Genomic DNA, 21,504 nt, shown 5'->3' with positions numbered 1-21,504 from the left:
ACACCTCCTGTGGGACTGAAATAGAAGCAGCTGAACCAGCTTTACTCCTCTAGCCGTCACCTGCCCCCCTCCATCTGTAGTGGTGACTGTGGGAGGAATGTGGGTACAGAGAAGGACAGGGTCGGAGGAACCTGTTTGAAATGCAGTGACTGCAGGAAAATAAAACTGTTTCTTTGGTATTTCTTTCTTCCTCAAATTCACAGTGTACATGGGGCTGCCTGTCTCAGCTCTGTGTCCAAGGTTCTCATATAAACCAAATTATTCAACAAATACTTACTGAGTACCCACTATATGGTAGGCATTAGGGATGTCCCTAACAGATAAGGTGGCAGTGGTTCCTACCTTTGTTGGCTAACGGTCTAGACCAGTGTTGCCCAGTAGGAATACAATGTGAGCCACATGGGTAATCACAAATTCTCTAGTAGCGACATTGAAAAAGTAGAAAGAAGCAGGTTGTTACTCATGGTTTTATTTGACCCAGTATAGCCAAAATATTATCATTTCAATGTGTAGTCAATATTTAAACATTATTAATGACATATTTTACATTCTTTTAATTGTATTAAGTCTTTAAAATCCAGTGTGTATTTTATACTTAGAGCACATCTCAATTCAGTTTAGCCACATGTCAAATGCTTAATCGCCATATGTGGCTGGTAGCTCCATACTGGACATCAGGGCTAGGAGGGAAGGCAAACAAAATAGACAAATAGACAAAGCATTTACAAACGGTCACAATTTTCTATGGAGGAAGCAAACTGGAGGACAGGAAGAACTTCTGTAAATAGGAGACATTTGGATAAGACCTGACATGTAAGAAGGACACAGCTGTTTAAAGAGTGGAGAGATTTCCAGCAGAAGGAACAGCACGAGTAAAGGCCCTGCGGTGGGAAAGCTTGGTCTTTGGGAAGAGCCAGTAGGACTGGAGGGGAGGAGGCCAAGGGAAGGTGGTAAGATTGAGGCTAAAGAGGAGAAGAGGCCAAGCATGAAGGACCACGTATGGCCATGATTGGGGGTTTAGAGTTTCCTTCTCAGTATGATGGAAAGCCAGTAGGAAAATTTAAACAGAGTGGCCATGTCATCTGATTTACATGGATCACATTGGCCCCTAACTGGAGTATAGATTAGAGAAGCAAAGAAGGGAGGCTTTGAGGAGAGATGGTGAGAGATGGCAAGAGATGAGGTGCCCTGGGACAAAGAGGGAGTGGAGAGGCTGCAAAGAAGGGGAGAGATGCAGCATATATTAGTATTTTGGCAGCATAACTGACATGTAGCTAGATTATATGTGCGAAAAAGGAAGGAATTCTAGGATGACTCCCAGTTTTCCTGCCTTGAAAATCGCTATCTGTGCCTCAGAAGTAAAATCAGGGTTATTAATCCATTCAACAAATAATTATTGGACCCCAGGTTATACAGGAAATATTGCAAAAGATGTACTGTCTGACCTGAGTTTTCCAGAAGTCCCCACCCCATGGATGGCATAAAGAAATGCCGAGAAGGCGGCCTGAAGACCAGTTCCTCATCATGACCCTGGCCTTAGCAGCTCCGTGAACCTGGGCAGGTGACCGAATGCCCCGGGTCTGTTTCCTCATCCATCTGGGGGCAATTAACACATAACCCTTTGTACCTCTACTTGATTGTTGGGGAAATAATCAAAGCACAGGTAGGAAAGAACTCTATGAGGTTAAAAACCCTGGAAAAAAATGTAGTTATTAGATTTAACACATTTAATATCTATATACTGTTCAGGCTTTGAAAGTGTTAGTTGTTACAAAGCCCAATTTGCCTTAAATGAGTCACGGGAAGTGACAGTTTTTTAAAACCAGTAATATGAAGATGCTAAAATGCAGTTCTCACCTTGTGTTTCCTTGCTTAAAACCATTCAGTGGTTCACCATGGTAGGCAAGTTAATGGTCTCCCCGAAGATGTCCATTCTCTAATCCTTGGAAATTGGGATCGTGTTATGTTACATGGCAAGAGGAAATTAAGGCCGCAGATGGAATTGAAGTTGCTAATCAGCTGACCGTGAGTTGGGGAGATTATCCTGGATTGTTTGGGAAGGTCCAGTGTAATCACAAGAATCCTTATAAGTGAAAGAGGAAGGCAGGAGTATAAGAGTCAGAGGGGATGTGATGACAGCAGCAGAGGTCACAGTGCTATGATTTCTGGCTTCGAGGATGGAAAGAGGCCATGAGGAAGGCAAAACAAAGAAACAGACTCTCTCATAGAGCTTCCAGAAGGAACTCAGCCCTGCCAACACTTTCATTTTAGCTTAGTGAGACCCGATTCAGACTCCTGACATCAGGAACTATATGCTAATACATTTGTACTGTTTTAAGTCATTCAGTTTACGGTAATTACAGCAGCAATAGGAACCTAATACACTCACCAGTGCCCTTGGGGAAAAGTCCAACCTGCTAAGTACGGCACACAAAGCCTTGTGGGATTGGGCTTCTGCCACTGTGACTCTGAGCAAATTTCTTAACTTCTATGGGCCTCAGTTTTACCATCTGTAAAATGGGGAGGAAAAAACCCTCTAGGTCTGTAGTGAGATTAAATGCAAGGACATATTTAAAGTACCTACTAGAGAGACTGCACACAGCACATCACCATTATCATCATTATTGTTGTTGTCATTATTATTATCACGGAGCAATTGACAGGCAGTTAGGAGGCCTGGGTTCTACTCCCCTCACTAGGACTCTGTTTCTGCATCTGTAAAAAAGGAAACAAACAAAAACATATAGGTTTGGCCGTCTCATCTTTCCTCTCTTCACTCTTTCCTGGTCACTGATCTTCATTCACTTCCTCAAACATTCTTCACTGTCTTCCAATTTTGTACATGCTGTTCCCTCTGCCTGGAATGCCCTTCCCATCCCCTTTACCAGATGAACTCCCATTTCCTCCTGGAAGTCTCTGCTGACCCCAATTAGATTGGTTAGACCTCACTGTTATGCATTCCCAAAACATCCTAAACTTCCTCTATCATAGTACTGATTTTCTTTTATTACTATGGCTTGTTTTTCATTTAGAAAAAAAAGAAAAACAAATCCAGATAAGAATATTTTGACCTATTTGCTTCAACTGGGTTCTTTAAAAAAAACCATTTCAAATAAACTTGACATAGTTGAAGTTCCCTCTCCTCTCTCCTCCTCCTTAATTCTCTCCCCACAGGCAACGCTATCATGAATTGGGTGTGCATCTTTCCAGTCTGTGTTTTTACACTTGTAATACCTATATGCCCATAAATATATAGAATGTGCTTTTGTATGTGTGTTTATAATTAACACAAAGGTAACCTTTAAAAATATTTATCATTCTACAACTTTCTTTTATTGATCCAACAATAGGTTTGGGGGATATCTCCATGTTGATATAGAGCTGGATCATTCATTCTAATCACTGTATAGTATTTTTTTATTAGGGTATATCCCCTTTTATTCATCCATCACCCTACCAATGGACATTTAAATCATTTCTAATATTTTCCACTAATATAAAGAATGCTTTATATTATATGCAAAGAACATCCTTATACATACAACCTATGCACAAGTGTTCGAATTTCTTTAGGGAAGGTTGTCATCTTGCACATTAGCTGTAAAACAAAAGGTAGTCCATGGGTGGTGCAGCTGTATTCAGAGAGCCTATGGGCTGTATAACCAGCAGTTGAATCGACGAGTTGTAAGGTGTGTGCCTTTTCAACTTTATGAGATATTGCCAAATTGCCTTCCAAAGTGTGAATGTAATCATATAAAGATTCCTGTTCCCCAACATGCTCACAGACACTTGGCATGCATATGTGTTTTAATTTTGTCTAGTTGATGTATTTAAAATCATCTCTTATAATTATTTTGATTTATGTATCTCAGTTGCCTATTGGCAATTCAAGTTTTTTTCCGCTGAAAGTTCCCTATTTATATATTTTGTTCACTTTTCCTTTGCAGATTGTGGGGGAGAGTCTTTCTTAAGGGTTTTCAGGAGTTCTTTGAATGCTTGCCCTTTGTTATATAGGTTGCAGGTTTTTACTCCTAGTCTATTGCTTGTCTTTTAATCCAATTTGCAATGTCTTCCGTTACATGGCAGTTTAAATTTTGAGAGAGTCACAGATCAACTTTTCCCTTATGAGTTATGCTTTATTAAGAAATCCTTCTTCACCATGAAGTCATAAAATTATATATATATGTATGTACGTATATACAGTTGACCCTTGAACAACATGATTTTGAACTAAGCAGGTCCACGTACATGCAGATTTTTTTCAATAAATATGTACTACAGTACTATACAATCGGAGGTTGGTTGAATCCAAGGATGCGGAACCGTCTATAGGGAAGGCCAGCTGTAAAGCTATAGATGGTTTTTCAACTACTTGGGGTTGAAACCCCTAACTTCCGCATTGTTCAAGGGTCAGCTGTAGTCCGAAATATTTGTTTGCCATATTTATTCTTTAATCCATTTGAATTAGGTATCTTATTTTTTATTCCTATGGAATGCCAGTTTCTCAGTGCCATTTACTGAGTTCTCCATCCTTTCCCTTCTGATTTATGATGCCACCTCTATGTATGGTACATCAAGTTCACACACACACACACCTGTGTCTGTTTCCAGGATCTCCATTGTATTCCATTAATATTTGCCTCTCCCTGCACCATAATGTGACTTAATAGGCAGAGAAATATCTCCTTTCCCCAACAAATACACTTTGTTTTTTTGGTTTGATAAGGGCTCTCAAAAATCCTGATTGGATTTGGGAAAATACATGTCTTTATGATACTGAGTCTTCCCATCCACGTACATGGTATATCCCTCCACTTATTCAGGCCTTCTTTAATGTCCTTCAATAATGTTTTGTAATTTTCTCTATGAGAATATTAACTCCACAATCCTTATTAGTTTTGTTCACTGCTGTATCCGCAGAGTCAAGAATGGGGCAAGACATAGAGTAGATGCTTAATAATAATTTGTTGTTTAATGAATGCCTTGCATATATTTTGTTAGATACATTCCTACATAACTTACGTTTTGTTGGTATAAAACAACAACAACAAAATTTTGAATAGTTTCTAGTCAGCTATATAGATATAGGTATAGAGATTCCAGGGCAGTGGAAGGACAGGGAGCCAATACAGGGTGCAATGACGAATAAATTGCCACTTCAGGTTATACGCAGGGGAGAGACAAGATCAGATTTGTGTTTTAAAGGGCTCTTTGCCTGCAGTGCAGAGAATGAATTGGAATGGATAGGGCAAAGTGGGCACAACTAGACAGGAGGCTACTGCAGGCATTGAGGCGAGTCCTAGCATAGTTGGTGCCTAAGAATTAGAGTGACTGGGAGAGATCAGAAGTGACCGATTGGCCAGGTGACCAACTGACCAGGTAACTCAGTGAGGGACCGAGTAAGGAAACTTAGAATCATCGCATTGACCAAAAACTGACAACTTTTCAGACGCAGCGCTATTTAGTTCAACCGAAGTGCAGCCGGAGGAGACGCTAGGCAGTGAGTGCCCGCGGCTGGCAGCCGGTCTCTGGCCCGGTGTGCCCCAGGGTCGCGGAGGCGTGGGGCTGGGAGAGAAAGTAGAGGGGAGCAGAGAGGTCCGGGCCGCAATGACACGCAAGGGCTTCAATCAGCTCGAGACTGCGAGCTGCGCCAAACGGCGTGTCTTTGCCTCATCCAATCAGAGCGGCAGAGCCTTCCCTCCGTCGCCTTGGCAACGGGACGCAATCGCTCGAGCGGGACGCAGTGATGGTTTGGGTCGGGCCCTGGGGAATTGTATCATGTCGCGACAGAAGGTAGGGGTGCCCCTCGATCCAGATGTTCCATCGTCCCAGAGAGGGAGGGAAATCGCGGAGGGATTCAGAAGTTGAGGGGTCCTCGTGGAGGGATTCCGGTTAGAATGGGAAGAAAAATGATGAGTTCAGAGAAAAAACTACAAGTCCCGGCATGCCGCGCAACGCCGGAGTTCCTGCGAGAGTCCAAGAAACCCAGTTTGCTGGCGGGAAATTTATGAAACGCTAGGATTCTAAACTGTACTCAGCGATTTCTGTGACCCCCGGGGAAGCTCAGAATTTCGTATTTCCTGACCTGGAAAAGCTCTTAGAGATCTTTTCACCCCGTGCCGTCTTACGACTCGCTCATCCATCTATAATCCATCCATCCCTCCATCCATCCACCCCCAAAACGCTAATGTGTTTTTTTCCCAGGCGACCCCAGTGCTGGCCAATGGGGGCACAGAGGTGAATCTGACAAGCCCCTGCCCTCTAGGAGTGCACAGGCCAACTCCCCCATTTCAGAAGTGGGAAAGATTAGACCCAGAGAGAGGAATGAATTACTCTAGAATCCAGCTCTCCCACCCCAACCTGCTTCTTATCCCGTGTGGCACCTCTGATGAATGGTACCTAAAGAAATAAATTTCTTTATTTCCCTCCCAGAGCATTAAAATGAGTGATTACATTGGGCCCACCTGTGTACTTCAGGATAATCTCTTTGTTTTAACGTCAGTTGATTCCAAACCTTAATTCCATCTACAACCTTAATTTCCCTTTGCCATGTAATGTAACACATTCACAGGTTCTAGGGATTAGAACATGGACACATTTTTTAATTGTTTTTTTAATTAAATTAATTAATTTCTTTATTCTTGGCTGCGCTGGATCTTCGTTGCTGTGCGCGAGCTTTTGCAAGAGGGGTCTACTCTTCGTTGCGGTGCGCGGGTTTCTCATTGCCGTGGCTTTTCTTGTTGCAGAGCATGGGCTCTAGGCGTGTCGGCTGCAGTAGTGCACATGGGCTTAGTTACTCTGCTCTGCGGCACGTGGGATCTTCCCGGACCAGGGCTTGAACCTGTGTCCCCTGCATTGGCAGGCGAATTCTTAACCACTGCGCCACCAGGGAAGCCTGAGGACATGGACACATTTTGAGGGAGCATTATTTTGTTTACCACAATATACTATTATCAAATAATTGGAAAATTAAAAATTTACAATAGCATCACAAAATCAAATACCTATGAATAAATCTAATTAAAAACGTTCAAGACTTCTATACTGAAAACTAGAAGACATTGTGGAAAGAAATTGAAGACTTAAATTAGTAGAGATAGACCATATTCATGGAATGATGAACTCAATAGTTTATGGTGTCACTTCTTCCCAAAATGATCTGTACATTCACTACAATCCCAATAAAAAACCCAACATACTTTTTTTTGATAGAATAGCAAACTGATCCTAACATTTTTTTAAAAATTAATTAATTAATTTTGGGCTGTGTTGGGTCTTCATTGCTGCACGGGGGCTTTCTCTAGTTTGTAGAGAGCGGGGGCTACTCTTCATTGTGGTGCGAGGGCTTCTCATTGCGGTGGCTTCTCTTGTTGCAGAGCATGGGCTCTAGGCGCACGGGCTTCAGTAGTTGTGGCACTTGGGCCCAGCCGCTCCGTGGCATGTGGGGTCATCCTGGACCAGGGCTTGAACCCATGTCCCCTGCATTGGCAGGCAGATTCTTAACCACTGCACCACCAGGGAAGTCTGATCCTAACATTTATACTGAAGTCCAAAGGACCTCAAATTGCGAAGACAATCTTGAAAAAAAATAAGTTTGACTTATGCTCCCTGATTTCAAAGATTTACTACGAAGCTATGGTAATTAAGACAGTGTGGTAGTGACATAAGGGTAGACAAATAAGTCAACAGAACAAAATAAAGTCTAGAGATAGACCTACATATACATCAGTTGAATTTTGACAGAAGAGGCAAGGCAATTCAGTGAGGAAAGGGAAGGTTTTTCAAGCAAAGACTCTGGAGCAACTGAATAAACATACATAAACATATGAGAATAGAAAAGATATTATGAAAAAAGATTAGGACACTTGACTAGTTCTGGAGGAATTAGAGGGGCTCTATCCCCTTCCACTGGCTTTTTGAGGGGTAGGATTGTGTGGTAGGCAGAATTCTAAGGTGGCCCCCAAGATTCCCATCCTCAGTGTACACACCTTGTATAATGCCCTCCCTTGAGTGTCAATGGAGCCTCTGAATTTGATGGGATAGTTATTACCATGATTACAATATATTATATAAGACTCTGCCATAGCTGACTTGGAGTGGGGGGAGGGTTGGAAATCAGAAGGGCATGCTCCTGTTGGCCTGGAAGAAAAGCAACATCTATGTTGTGAACTGCCTATGGGGGCCACTTCAAAAGGAACTGCAAGTGGCCTCTAGGAGCTGAGAGCAGTCCCAGCCTATGACTAGCAAGTAAACAGGGACCTCAGTCCTACAACCCCAAGTAACAATTCTGCCAACAATTTGGATGATCTTGGAAGAGAACCCCAAGCCCCAGAGGAGAAACACAACTCCAGCCATCACCTTGATTGTAGCCTTGCAAGACCTGAGCAGAGGATCCAGCTAAGATGTGCCCAGATTCCTGGTCCAAGGAAACTGTGAGATATAGATTTGCACTGTTTTAAGCCACTAAGTTTGTGGTAATTTGTTATGCAGTGCAGCAGTAGAAAACTAATACAGATGGCACGTCTGGCCAAGGTGCAAAGGTCATCCTGCATCGGACCAATTTCTAGTTCTTTTTTCATATCTGCCTTAGGGATTAGTCTTATCAGGACTGAGGGAGAAACTGTTTTGGACATAGTTGGAGGAGAATAATACCTACCACCCTTTGAGGATTTGGAAGGTCCATTTTGGGTAGAAGAAATTAACATTGCTCTGAGTCTTTGACCCAGCTCCTCCTGGATCATGGGTCTAATCAAACATTCAAGGTTAGAGTAGGTCCACATCCTTCTCACAGAGCCTGCTGAGTTCAGCCCTCAAACTGGGGTTAATGGTTGGACTTTTAGAGCATTGAAAACGGATGTTCACTATACTGGTCATGCCTGTGGAGTAAGCCTACAGTGAGGTGGACCCTTGGATTCTTGGAGGTTCATTTCAAGGACCAAGTTACTAGGCACATGTTGACTAATAAGAAATTGGCCAGGCTGAACCTTCATGTCATAGCATCTGGGCAGTGTTGAGTCCGATAGTTTGAGCATTTTAGTATCTACAGTAAGTTGATTTGGGAAGCAGGTAGATATGCATAAGATTACATCACTTTCCTTTTCTCATTGCAGAATCAAAATTACAAGGGGCATGGACTGCCAAAGGGAAGAGAGCGGTGAGTGGTCCCACCCAATCCAATAAACCCAGAACTAACTTCCTGCTTGCTAGCTGCCTTCCTTCCTTCCCTTTGTCCATCCCTCCCTCCCCACTTCTTTACTTAAATAATGATAATGATAATAAACAATCAGTGAGCACTTACCATGTGCCAGGCCCTGGGCTTGTTACTTTACTTGTATATCTCATCGAATCCTTACCACAATTCTTTGAAATAGATACTACTCTTATGTCCACTTTACCAATGGGGAAACTGAAGCTCAGGGAGGCTAAGTTACTTGCTCAAGACCATAGCATCTGTTAGTGGCAGAGCTTGTTGGACTCCATGGCCCATGTTTTGTCTAACTGTGTTTCCTTGCCTCCTTCAACAACCACGTGAAGTTGACTTGATAATGCAAATGTCAACTGCACTCTGAACTTCTGCATCGCTCTGCACCAATAACCTGGTTATAGAACTCAGCACCTCTTCGGATTTCTTAAAAATAATCCACTTGCACAAAGCAGGAGTGAGCAATGCAGACTTTACTGAAGATTTTTGTGGGAATTAGGGGAGGTAGTTTACATTGCACACACCATGGCAAATATTTTAGAATTTTCTATTCCCTATTTCATTATATATTTCTGTTCTTTCTAATGCCCTTCCTGGCTACACCACCTCTGGGGCAGGCATGCATGGCCTCTGACCTTTCTCTCATGCAGCACCCATCTTCTTTGCCTTCTTTGTCTCTGTACTGACTCCTTTCCACCAATTTCAAACCTTTCACTCTTGCATGCACAGTGTTCCACTGTGTTCCAGCTCCTGGAACTTACACACCCACTCCCACCTCAACAAAACAAAGAGCACTTCAGTTAACAAGACCCATCCATCTGTTTTATCAAGGCAGATATTGATTAGAAATGCATTTAGCTACAAGTAACAGGAAACCCAACTAATAGTACTTTTAAAAAATTGTATTTCTTTTCCTCATGTAACAAATCTTCCGTGGGGCTGGTGCAGTGGTGCAACAACGTCAGAGCTAGTGTCTCTGTGATTGCCTTCACATTTTCCTGATAGACACCAAGTGGCTGCTACATCTTCAGCCTTCATGTTATGATCAAGATGGGAAGCAGGGAGGAGGGCAGACTCAAGCCATCTCTCTCTCAAATCAAAAGAACAAACACTTCCCAGGAACCTACCCTCCTTAGCGGTTTTATGCTTTTATCTTATTGACCCAAATTGTGTCACATGGACACCCCTAGCTGCCCGAGTGGCTAGGAATAAAAGTTACATAAGTGGCATTATACTGTTACATTTGCACCCTGCTTTTGTCTCACAAAATTATACTTTCAGTATTTATCCATGTTGGTGCATGTAGCTCTGGATACATTTTAACTACTGTATGAGTTCCATTATCTACCACAAGTTATTTTTCTATCTGCCTTCTGAAAGGCACTTAGGTTGTGTCTTATATTGGTTTCCTCCAGAAGCAGACCCTGAGATAAGGATGTGAGAGCAGATCGTTTATCTGGAAGGTGATTCCAGTAAGCATCGGCAGGGAAGTGGGGAAGTGAGACAGCTAAGGGAAAGAAACCAATAAAAAGTGCATTATTGACAGGTTATTGCTGTGGGCAAGTGGGGCTCCATCCCACCGGGGATTCCTATGAGAGAGTGTAGAACACACCGTAGACTTACCCCAACTGAGTGATGAAAGAGCTGGAGGATTTATCCATAAACTTCAGTCATCATTGGTTTTATGCTGTTGGGGGGAGGGCAGTTAATTCCCTGGTACTTCAGATCTACTCCAAGCACTGGCTGAGCACACCAAGGGCTAGAAGAAGACTTCAGGTAAAGAACTGCAGGTGCTGGCAGAGGAAAGCCCTGTGATTTGCATGCACAGGAATGGCAAATGCCCAAGGGATAAGGATGGACCACCAACAGTGTGTGCTGCAGATTACTTCCATAAAAATATTAACAGTTACAGATGAACATCCTTGTATGTATATTGCCGAGTACATATGTAGGGTATCTACCTAGGGTGTAGCTCTAGGATAGAATTGCTGGGTGTAGAGTATATGCACATTCAACTTACTAAATACTGCCATGTGGTTCTTCAAAGTGCCTTCTACTGGCGGAGGAGGAGTTTCCATTTTAGCACATTGTTGCTAAAACTTGGACTTTTAGATTTTTGCCAGTCTAATGTGTATGAAATAGTAATCGATGGTTTTAATATGCCAACTTTCTCTCCAAAAGTTTATCCAATTTACACTCCCATCAGCATCACTATCATTTCTCCACATTCTCGCAAACACTTGGTATTTGCCTGATTTTTAATATTTTCTCCAATCTGATGGATTTGAACTTGTATTTCTTTATTGTTTTGGATTAGCTTTAAATATTTCACTACTTTAGAACAGTAGTTTTCAAAATTTGACCTCAGGATCCCTTTACAACTTAAAAATCATTGTGGACTGTAATAACTTTTGTTTATGCAGCTTATACTTATCAATATTTACCACATTAGAAATTTTAAAAGATAAATTTAAAAAATACTTATTTATTAATTCATTTAAAAAGCAATCACAGGGCTTCCCTGGTGGCGCAGTGGTTGGGAGTCTGCCTGCTAATGCGGGGGACACGGGTTCGAGCCCTGGTCTGGGAGGATCCCACATGCCGCGGAGCGGCTGGGCCCGTGAGCCACGACTACTGAGCCTGAGCGTCTGGAGCCTGCGCGTCTGGAGCCTGTGCTCCGCAGCGGGAGAGGCCGCGATAGTGAGAGGCCCGTGCACCGCAATGAAGGGTGGCCCCCGCTTGCCACAACTAGAGAGGGCCCTCGCACGGAAGCGAAGACCCAACACAGCAAAAATAAATAAATTAATTAATAAACTCCTACCCCCAACATCTTCTTAAAAAAAAAAAAAAAAAGCAATCACATACTCATTACATGGAAGCATAAATAACATATTTTTATGAACTATAACTATTTTCTCCCTCCCCCAAATTTACTGAGATGAGTGGTGGTTGTGAGGCTGGTTTTTTGTGAGGCTCTTCAATGTCTGGCTTAATAGAAAACATTCAGCTTCTCAAATTTTCTGTATTCAATCTGTTGTGATACGTTGTTTTGCCTGAAGAGTAGGAAGAAAATCTAGCCTCACAAAGATATGTTGTTGAAAGGGGAGGACTTTGTGTACCCCTGAGAGTTGGGGACCTTGAGGAGTACTTGGACCACACATCAAGAACCACTGCTTTGGGACTTCCCTGGTGGTGCAGTGGTTAAAAATCTGCCTGCCAATGCAGGGGACACGGTTTCCATCTCTGGTACAGGAAGATCCCACATGCTTCAGAGCAACTAAGCCCGAGTGCCACAACTACTGAGCCTGCGCTCTAGACCCCGTGAGCCACAACTACTGAGCCCACGTGCCACAACTACTGAAGCCCATGCCTAGAGCAGGTGCTCCACAACAAGAGAAGCCCGCGCATGCCATCGAAGAGTAGCCCCGGCTCGCCACAACTAGAGAAAGCGACGAAGACCCAACGCAGCCAAAAAATAAATAAATAAATTAAAAAAAAAAAAAAAGAACCACTGCTCTAGGGAATTACAATATGCATCCTTAACTTATCACTATCTACCTTGACTCAATATTATACCACTTCGTGTACAACATAAGAGCCCTAGAACAGCATGCTCTGTTTACCCCCCTCCCATCTTTCGTGCTGCTATTTTTGTCGTATATTTTACTTGTAAATATATTATAAACCCTACAATACATTCTTTTTTTTTTTTTTACAATGTAGTTTTTTTTTTGTTGTTGTTTTTGGTTTTTTTTACTTTTTGGCCACACCACCTGGCACATGGGATCTTAACTCCCTGACCAGTGATCGAACCCTCACCCCCTGCAGTGGAAGCATGGAGTCTTAACCACTGGACCGCCAGGGAAGTCCCAGCCCTACAATACATTCTCATTATATTCACTTTACATAGTTAACTATTTGTTTTTTTTAATTAAGATATGGAAGAAAGTATTTCAAATTTACTCCACTCTTTATCCCTTCTTATAGGTCTGAATCTCCATCTGGTATAAGTTTCCTTCTACCTGAAGAACTTTCCTTTAAAATTCTTAAACGATGATGTCCCTTTGTCTTTAGGCTTGCATTGTCTCTGATGAGAAGTCAGCTGTCCTTTACACTGTCTCCCCACCACCGCCCCGGCAGTTACACATACACATACACACACACACCTGTATGTGTCTTTTTCCCTTGTCTGTTTTTAAGACTCCTCTGGTTTTCAGAAATTTGACTATAGTTTGTTCGCCTTTGTGTGTGTGTGTGTGTGTGTGTGTGTTTTGTATTTATTCTGCTTGGAGTTAATTGAGCTTCTTGGATCTGTGACTTGATAATTTAGTCAAATTTGGAAATTTTTCAGCCATCATTTTTTTAAAAAATATTTTCCATCCTATTTGCTCCCATCTCCTTCTGGGATTCCAGTTACATGTATGTTAGGTTGCTTGATATTATCCCATAAGGCACTGAGATTCTGTTCTTCTAAATTTTTTCTTTCTCTAATTCAAATTGAATAATTTCTATTGACCTGTCTTCAAATTTATTATCTTAAATTTTTTTCCAGCTTTATTGAGATATAATTGGCATAAAACATTGTATGATTTAAGGTGGACAATGTGATGATTTGATACACATATATATATTGTAAAATGTTTACCACAATAAGGTTAGTTAACACATCCTTCACCTCACATAACTACCATTTTGTTGTTGTTATGGTGAGAACACTTAAGATCTACTTGAGAACACTTAAGATCTACTCTGAGCAACTTTCAAGTCTATCATACAGTATAGTCACCCTGCTGTACATTAGATCCTCAAAACTCATTCCTCTTATAACTGGAAATTTGTACCCTTTGACTAACATTACTATCCTTATTTCTACAATGTCCAATCCCCTGTTGAGCTCATCCTATGAATTTTTAATTTCAGATACTATAATTTTCAGTTCTACATTTTTCCATTTTGGTTCTTTTTTAGACTTTCAGTGTCTTTTCTGCAATAACTCATTATACTGATTAAATGTAATTAAATATATTTAAATAATTAAATATATTTACTCATTATATCCACCTTTTCATGTAAATTCTTTTTTTTCATCTTTATTGGAGTATAATTGCTTTACAATGGTGTGTTAGTTTCTGCTTTATAACAAAGTGAATCAGTTATACATATACATATATCCCCATATCCCCTCCCTCTTGCGTCTGCCTCCCACCCTCCCTGTCCCACCCCTCTAGGTGGTCACAAAGCACGGAGCTGATCTCCCTGTGCTATGCGGCTGCTTCCCACTAGCTACCTATTTTGCGTTTGGTAGTGTATATATGTCCATGCCGCTCTCTCACTTTGCATGTAAATTCTTTAACACATTTACAATATCTGTTTAAAGTCTTTAATAATTCCAATAATTGGGTCATTTATGAGTTATGTATATATAACAGAACTCTATAACAAAATATAGAGTTTTTCCTCTTGATCATGCATTAAAATTTTTTTGCTTTATTATTGCATGTCTTCTATTTTTTATATTCCATTCTGGTCATTGTGTATAAAAAGCAGTGAAGACCAAAAAATTACACACACCCACACCCACACCCACATATGTGTATGTGTGTATACAGGCATACATCATTTTATTGTGTTTTGCTTTATTGCAGTTTACAGATATTATGTTTTTCACAAATTGAAGGTTTGTGGCAACCCTGCATCAACAAAGTCTATTGGTGCCATTTTTGCAACAGAATTTGCTCCCTTCGTGTCTGTGTCACGCTTTGGTAATTCTCACAATATTTCAAACTGTTTCATGATTATTATATTTGTTATGATGATCTGTGATCAGCGATCTTTGATGTTACTACTACAACTCACTGAAGGCTCAGATGATGGTTAACCTTTTTTAGCAATGAAGTATTTTTTAATTAAGATATGTACATTTTTAAAAAGACACAATGCTATTGCACACTTAATAGACTACAGTATAGTGTAAACATAAATTTTATATGCACTGGGAACGTGGGTTGGACCAAAGCTTTAATTACACTGAGTTCATCCCAAGCCCAGCCTCCTGTACTACCATTTGGAGCTTGTTAGTATTTGACCTGGGAGGACATTGGACTGCAGTTCAGTTTTTTTGTTTGTTTGTTTGATTTTTGTTGTTGTTCCTTTTTTTTTTTTTTTTTTCCTTAGGCTCAGCGGCCATGGCTCACGGGCCCAGCCGCTCCGCGGCATGTGGGATCCTCCCGGACCGGGGCGCGAACCCGCGTCCCCTGCATCGGCAGGCGGACTCTCAACCACTGCGCCACCAGCGAAGCCCCTGTTGTTCATTTTTGAATTCAACTCTGGCAGGGCTGCCGGAATGCAAACACCATGTAAACATGCAGGAGTCTGGGTTTTCTCTCAGCTGTACTGTTTTCTCTACTGTTCCTTTCTTAAGCAAATTTGCCAGAATCCGGTTTTGTTTGGTTTGGTTTTGGAATGGGCCCTTCCAGATTTTGATGTGTTTTGCCATCCTACATATCGTATAAGCTCAGCTGATTTCTCCTGGTGCCACAGACTCTCTCTTCCACGGCTGGCTTGTTCCTCCACTTGCCCACCCCAGGCCAGGCAGCCAGCCCAGATCTGGAAACGGCTGCATCTCTCTGCTGCCCCCCATGAAGGCCTTGTTTCTCTCTGGAATCGGTTCATCAAGTTTTCTTTTGTCTATTACTCTCCACTAGCCCCATGGACAAGTATATTTATTTTGTACATTTTTTTCTCATTGTTACTACAGGATTGAAAGTCTTTTACATTCTTTTACATCATAACCCAAAGTGGAAGTCCTCTCCTTGGTATTTTAATTTGCATTTCTTAATTATTGGTAAGGTTGAGTATCTTTTAACATGCTTGTTGGTCATTTAAATTTCCTATGCTATTAATTGCCTGTTCATAGCTTCTAGACATTTTTCTATTGAGTTTGTCTCTTTCTTTATGTACTTGGTCCAAATCTCTTATGGATTATAAGCACCACAAATATTTTTTCTTAATCTATAGGTAGTCCTTTAACTTTATTTGTGGTATGTTTTGTTATAGAGTTCTGTTATATATACAGAAAGTTGAGTATATCATAATTTTACAGCTCAGTGAATTTTCATAAACTTAATATACCCACATCAGGAAACAGAACATCACCAGCATGCCCTCTTCTAATCATTGCTCGATAAAGGTAGCCATTATCCAGACATCTAAAGCTGTGTTGGGAATTTCCTGGCAGTCCAGTTAGGACTCCGCACTTTCACTGCCAAGGGCCTGGTTCAATCCCTGATCAGGGAAATAAGATCCTGCAAGTTGTGCAGCCAAAATAAAAAACTGTTAATTTTTAAAATTGAACATTTTAATTGTGGATTCATATGCAGTTGTAAGAAATAATACAGAGAGATCTTATGTGCCCTTTACCCAGTTCCCCCCAGTGGTAACAGAGTAAAACTATAGCACAGCATCCAACTAGGATATTAACATTGATACAGTCAAGATATGGAATATTTCCACCACCACAAGGATCCCTCATAGTGCCTTTTATAACCACACCCACTTCCCCTCCCTCCCCCTCTTCCTCCCCATCCCAACGTACCCTATCTTTAACCCCCAGCAACTGTTGTTTTGTTCTCTTTTCAATAATTTTGTCCTTTCAAAGAGTTTTTTTTGTTTGTTTTCTTTGGTTTTTTTGTTTTTTGCGGTACGTGGGCCTCTCACTGTTGTGGCCTCTCCCGCTGCGGAGCACAGGCTATGGACACGCAGGCTCAGCTGCCATGGCTCACGGGCCCAGCCGCCCCGCGGCATGTGGGATCTTCCCGGACCGGGGCACGAACCCGTGTCCCCTGCATCGGCAGGCGGACTCTCAACCGCTGCGCCATCAGGGAAGCCCCAAAGAGTTTTTATAATGGAATCACACATTATATACTAACCTTTTGGGACTGGCCTTTTTCACTCAGCAACTTCGCTAGAGATATTCAGGTTGTTGAGTGCATAAACAGTTCATTCCTTTTTATTGCTGACTAGTATTCCAGGGAACGGATATACCACCATGCGTTTAATCACTTACCTATTGAAAGACATCTGGGTTTTCTTCCAGTCTGGGGCTATTATGAATAAAGCTGTTATGAACATTCAAGTACAGGTCTGTGTGTTAGTTTTCATTTCACTGGGGTAAATGCCCAGGAGTACAATTGCTGGATTATACGGTAGTTGCATGCTTAGTTTTTTAAGAAACTGTCAAATTATTTTCAAAGGTGGCTGCACCATTTTATATTCCCATCAGCAATGTATGAGTGATTCGGTTTCTCTGTGTCCTTTCCAGCAGCTGATGTTGTCAGAGTTTTTTATTTTAGCCATTCTGATACTTGTGTATTGCTATATCATTGTGGTTTTAATTTGTACTTCCCTAATGGTAAACGATGTTGAACATCTTTCCATGTGCTCATTTGTCATCTGTACATCCTCTTTGGTGAAATATCTGTTCATGTCTTTTGCCCATTTTCTAATTGGATTTTCTTTTTAATGTTGAGTTTTGAGAATTCTTTATGTATTCTAGATAGTAGTCCTTCGTCAAATATGTGGTTGCAAATATTTTCTCCTAGGCTGTACCTTGCCTTTTCATTGACTTAAAACAGAGTCCTTTAAAGAGCAGAAATCGTTAATTTTGAAGGTTTATCAGTTTATCCAATTTATCAGTTTCCCCTTTTATGGACCATGCTCGTAGTGTCAAATCTAAAAATTCTTTGCCTAGCTCTTAGATCCCAAAGATTTTCCTCTATGTTTTATAATTTTACATTTTACACTTAAGTTTGTGATCCATTTTGAGTTAAAGTACTTTATACTTTATATAAAGTATGAGGTTTAAGCCTAGGTTCATTTTTTGCATGTGCATATCCAATTCTGCAGCACCATTTATTGAAAAGGCTATTCTTCCTCCATTGAATTGCTTTTGTTCATTTGTCAAAATTCAGTTGGGCAGGGACTTCTCTGGTGGTCCAGCAGTTAAGACTCCACGCTCCCAGTGCAGGGGGCCCAGGTTAGATCCCTGGTCAGGGAACTAGATCCCGCATGCTGCAGCTAAGGGCCCGCACGCAGCCCAATAAATAATTTTTAAAAATTCAGTTGGGCATATTTGTGTGGGTCCATCTCTTGTTTGTTTGTTTGTTGTTGGTTGGTTGGTTGTTCTCTTGGTCTTTGTATCTCTTTCTCTGTGAATACCACACAGTCTTGATTATTGTAGCTACATAATGTTTTGAAATTGGTTAGACTGATTTACCCCACTTTATTCTTCTTTTCAAAATTGTTTTAGGTATTCTAGTTCTAATATCTTTGCCTTTCCACATACATTTTAGAATTATCTATAGCTACAAAAAAATCTTACTGGGATTTTGATCCCAGGAATCGCATTAAGTCTGCACACCAGTTTGGGAAGAATTGACATCTGTACTCTGCTGAGTCTTCCAATCCATGAACATGGTAGGGTTCTCAATTTATCTAGACCTCCTCTGAATTTTTGCATCAGCATTTTGTAGTTTTTAGTACCTACGTCCTGCACATGTTTTGTTAGATTTGCACCTAAATATTCCTTTTTTTAAAAGTAATAGTTGTAAATTGTATTTTTAATTTCAGAGTTCATGTGTTCATTGATAGTATATAGAAATATAACTGATTTGTATATTCATCTTATATCCTGTGATCTCACTGTACTTACCTATTAGTTCATGAATTGTTTTTTAGATTCCGTGGGAATTTTTACACAGTCATCTGCAAAAAGGGACAGTTTTCTTTCTTCCTTTTTGATCTATGTCCCTTTTATTGACTTATTGCACTGGTTAGAACTTCTAGTGCTATGTTGAATAAGAGTTGTAAGAGCAGACACCCTTGCTTTCTTCCAGTATTCTTCACATATTCTTCAAATGTGTTCTTAATTACTCATTGAAACATTTTTATGATGGCTGCTTTAAGATGTTTGTCAGATCATTCTAACACATCTGCCATTTTGGCATTGGTATCTATTGATTTTTTTTAACATTTTTATTGGAGTATAATTGCTTCACAATGGTGTGTTAGTTTCTGCTTTATAACAAAGTGAATCAGTTATACATATACATATGTTCCCATATCTCTTCCCTCTTGGGTATCTATTGATTTTTCTTAGTCACATTGAGATTTTCCTGATTCTTGGTACGACAAGTGATTTTCAGTTGAAACCTGAACATTTGGGGTATTATGCCATAGAACTCTGGATCTTGTTTAAGCCTCTTTTAGGTGACATTTTCTGACATCACTCCGGCCAGGGAAGGGGGCATGGTACCACCTCATTACTACCATAGAGTGTAGAAGTCCAGGTTCCCCACTTGACCTCCATTGACACTTGAGGGTAAAGGAGGTTCCTTCTTACTGCTGGGTGGAATGGGAGTTCTGGTTCCACTAGGCCTCTGCTGATACCACCCTGGCCAGGAGGGTTAGGAGTTCCTTGCTACTGCTCCCTACCTGACTCACATGAACACCACAGGAAGTGCAGCCTCATTACCACTGGGTGGTATTGAAAGTCCTGACTCTCCACTAGGCCTCCGTTGACATCAGCCCAAGGGAGAGGGGTGCCTCCTTACTTCCAGGTGGGGGTGGAAGCCCAGGCACATGGTCTCCACTGACACAGCAGGGGTGGGCACCTCACTACCACCTGCTAGGGATGAAAGTCCTGGCTACGTCTTTGACCTTCTCTGACACCAGCCTAGCCAGGGGTCTTGGGGGATATTGGGTACCTTGTTACAACCTGGTGGGAAGTCTAGATTCCCCACTCAGCCTTTGCTAGCATAAGTGAGCGTAGGTCACAGATTTGTTTCTGCTGGGGTTGGCCAGAGTAGAGAAGTTATTGTCTTAAGTGTTCCTTTCCTGATTTTGTCAGCTGGAGAGAGCAGGCTTTTGCTGGAGGGTTTTTTTTGTCTGTGCCCATTGGTGTTTCAGACTTGCTAGCTTCTTCTTCTCCACATCTGGGATCTATGAGGCAAAAAGAGAACCCAGGGAATTCACCACATGCTCTTCCATGGGTCCTGAGGTCCTTAGCCGATCTGCCTTCTTCTGTCCACCTTTCAGGGTCTTCTTCTACTTGTTTTATATCTAATGTCCTGGGGTTTTAGTTGTCCTGGTAGGAGGAAGAGGGAAAAGTATATCCATTCCATCTTCTCAGATGAGTGACAGAAAGGGGGATTTGCGAAAACGTATCATTTAGTATAAGGATTAGCCATGGCGTATGTAAAGCAACCAGACCATGAAAGGCACTGAAGACAATGATTGCTATTATTTTTCAATGATTCAAAGATTCTATCATTCTCAATTTGATTATTTTGTTTCACGCTATGATGCTAAATTCTAAAATTCAGTAACTCTATGTTTTGGCATTTCCACGTATGGAACTTGACCTTTCTTCCTTTCCCTTTTTTCCTATCCCTGGACTGTCCTAGGGAAATAGTTGATTCTGAGCAAGTGTTCCATTGCCATGTCTTGCAGAGAGCAGAGAGCATCAATCCGGTTCAAGACCACTCCTATGAATACCCTCATGGATGTCCTTCACCACAGGCCAGGATGGGTGGAAGTAAAGGAGTAAGAAGCCCTCATCCCCAGCCTTGTTTCTCCTTCCCTTTGTCTCACAGGTCCTTGTCTCCCTTCGTTTTTGTCTCAGTTCCCTTGGGTGGCCACTGGGACTTGTCCCAATTTGGCTGTGACAGGAGCCGACATTTATTTAGCATTCACCATGTGTTAGGTGCATTACTGATGCCATCTCTGTCTTATTTAAGCCTTATAACCATCCAGAAAGATGTGAATATGTTCAGAAATATTAAGTCAGTTGTTTAAGGTCACACAGCACGTAAGTGTCAGAGTGGGATTCAAACCCAGTTCAGTTTGACTATTCCACAGCCAGTGTCCTATAACTCTCTATGCAACCATCACAGACCTGTGGGGTGAATCCTCCGGTGATGGCAGGTCCTGGCCACTTACTAGTTCTGTGACCTTGGGCAAGTTTTTTGACCCCTAAGCCTACATTTCTTCTTCTATGCTGGGCCCTGGGGATACTGAGATGAAAAAGCAAACAATTCCTGGCACGTAGTAGGTGTTAATATTAGTGAAGGTTAAGGTTTGGATGCATGTAACAGGGACACAAAATAAAAGAGGCTTTGACAGACTAGAAGTTGATTTACCCGTCCCATTGAAGTCCAGATGTAGGAGGTTCAAAGATGGTATGGAAATGTGGAACCCATCTGCTTCCGTCTTTCCACTCTGCTATCCTTTGAGTGAGACCCTCA

General features: G+C 41.4%; 1 protein-coding gene across 1 annotated transcript in view; it reads left to right on the top strand.

Annotated features, from left to right (window-relative positions):
- Window positions 1-9,116: 9,116 nt before the first annotated feature.
- The window catches only part of TTLL9 (tubulin tyrosine ligase like 9), a gene marked incomplete at its 3' end in the record, with an annotated part of 55,664 nt that continues 43,276 nt past the window's right edge, over window positions 9,117-21,504 (top strand). The window contains 2 exon segments of the mRNA XM_079944625.1: window positions 9,117-9,154; window positions 20,711-20,803. Of these exon segments, the coding sequence (XP_079800751.1) occupies window positions 20,748-20,803 (56 nt within the window). The 5' untranslated portion in view covers window positions 9,117-9,154; window positions 20,711-20,747.

The sequence above is a fragment of the Stenella coeruleoalba genome (assembly GCF_951394435.1).
Source record: "Stenella coeruleoalba genome assembly, chromosome: 15".
NCBI classification, from domain to species: Eukaryota; Metazoa; Chordata; class Mammalia; order Artiodactyla; family Delphinidae; genus Stenella; species Stenella coeruleoalba.
The sequence above is the reverse complement of the archived record's forward strand: the minus strand, read 5'-3'. Positions and strand labels throughout refer to the sequence as shown.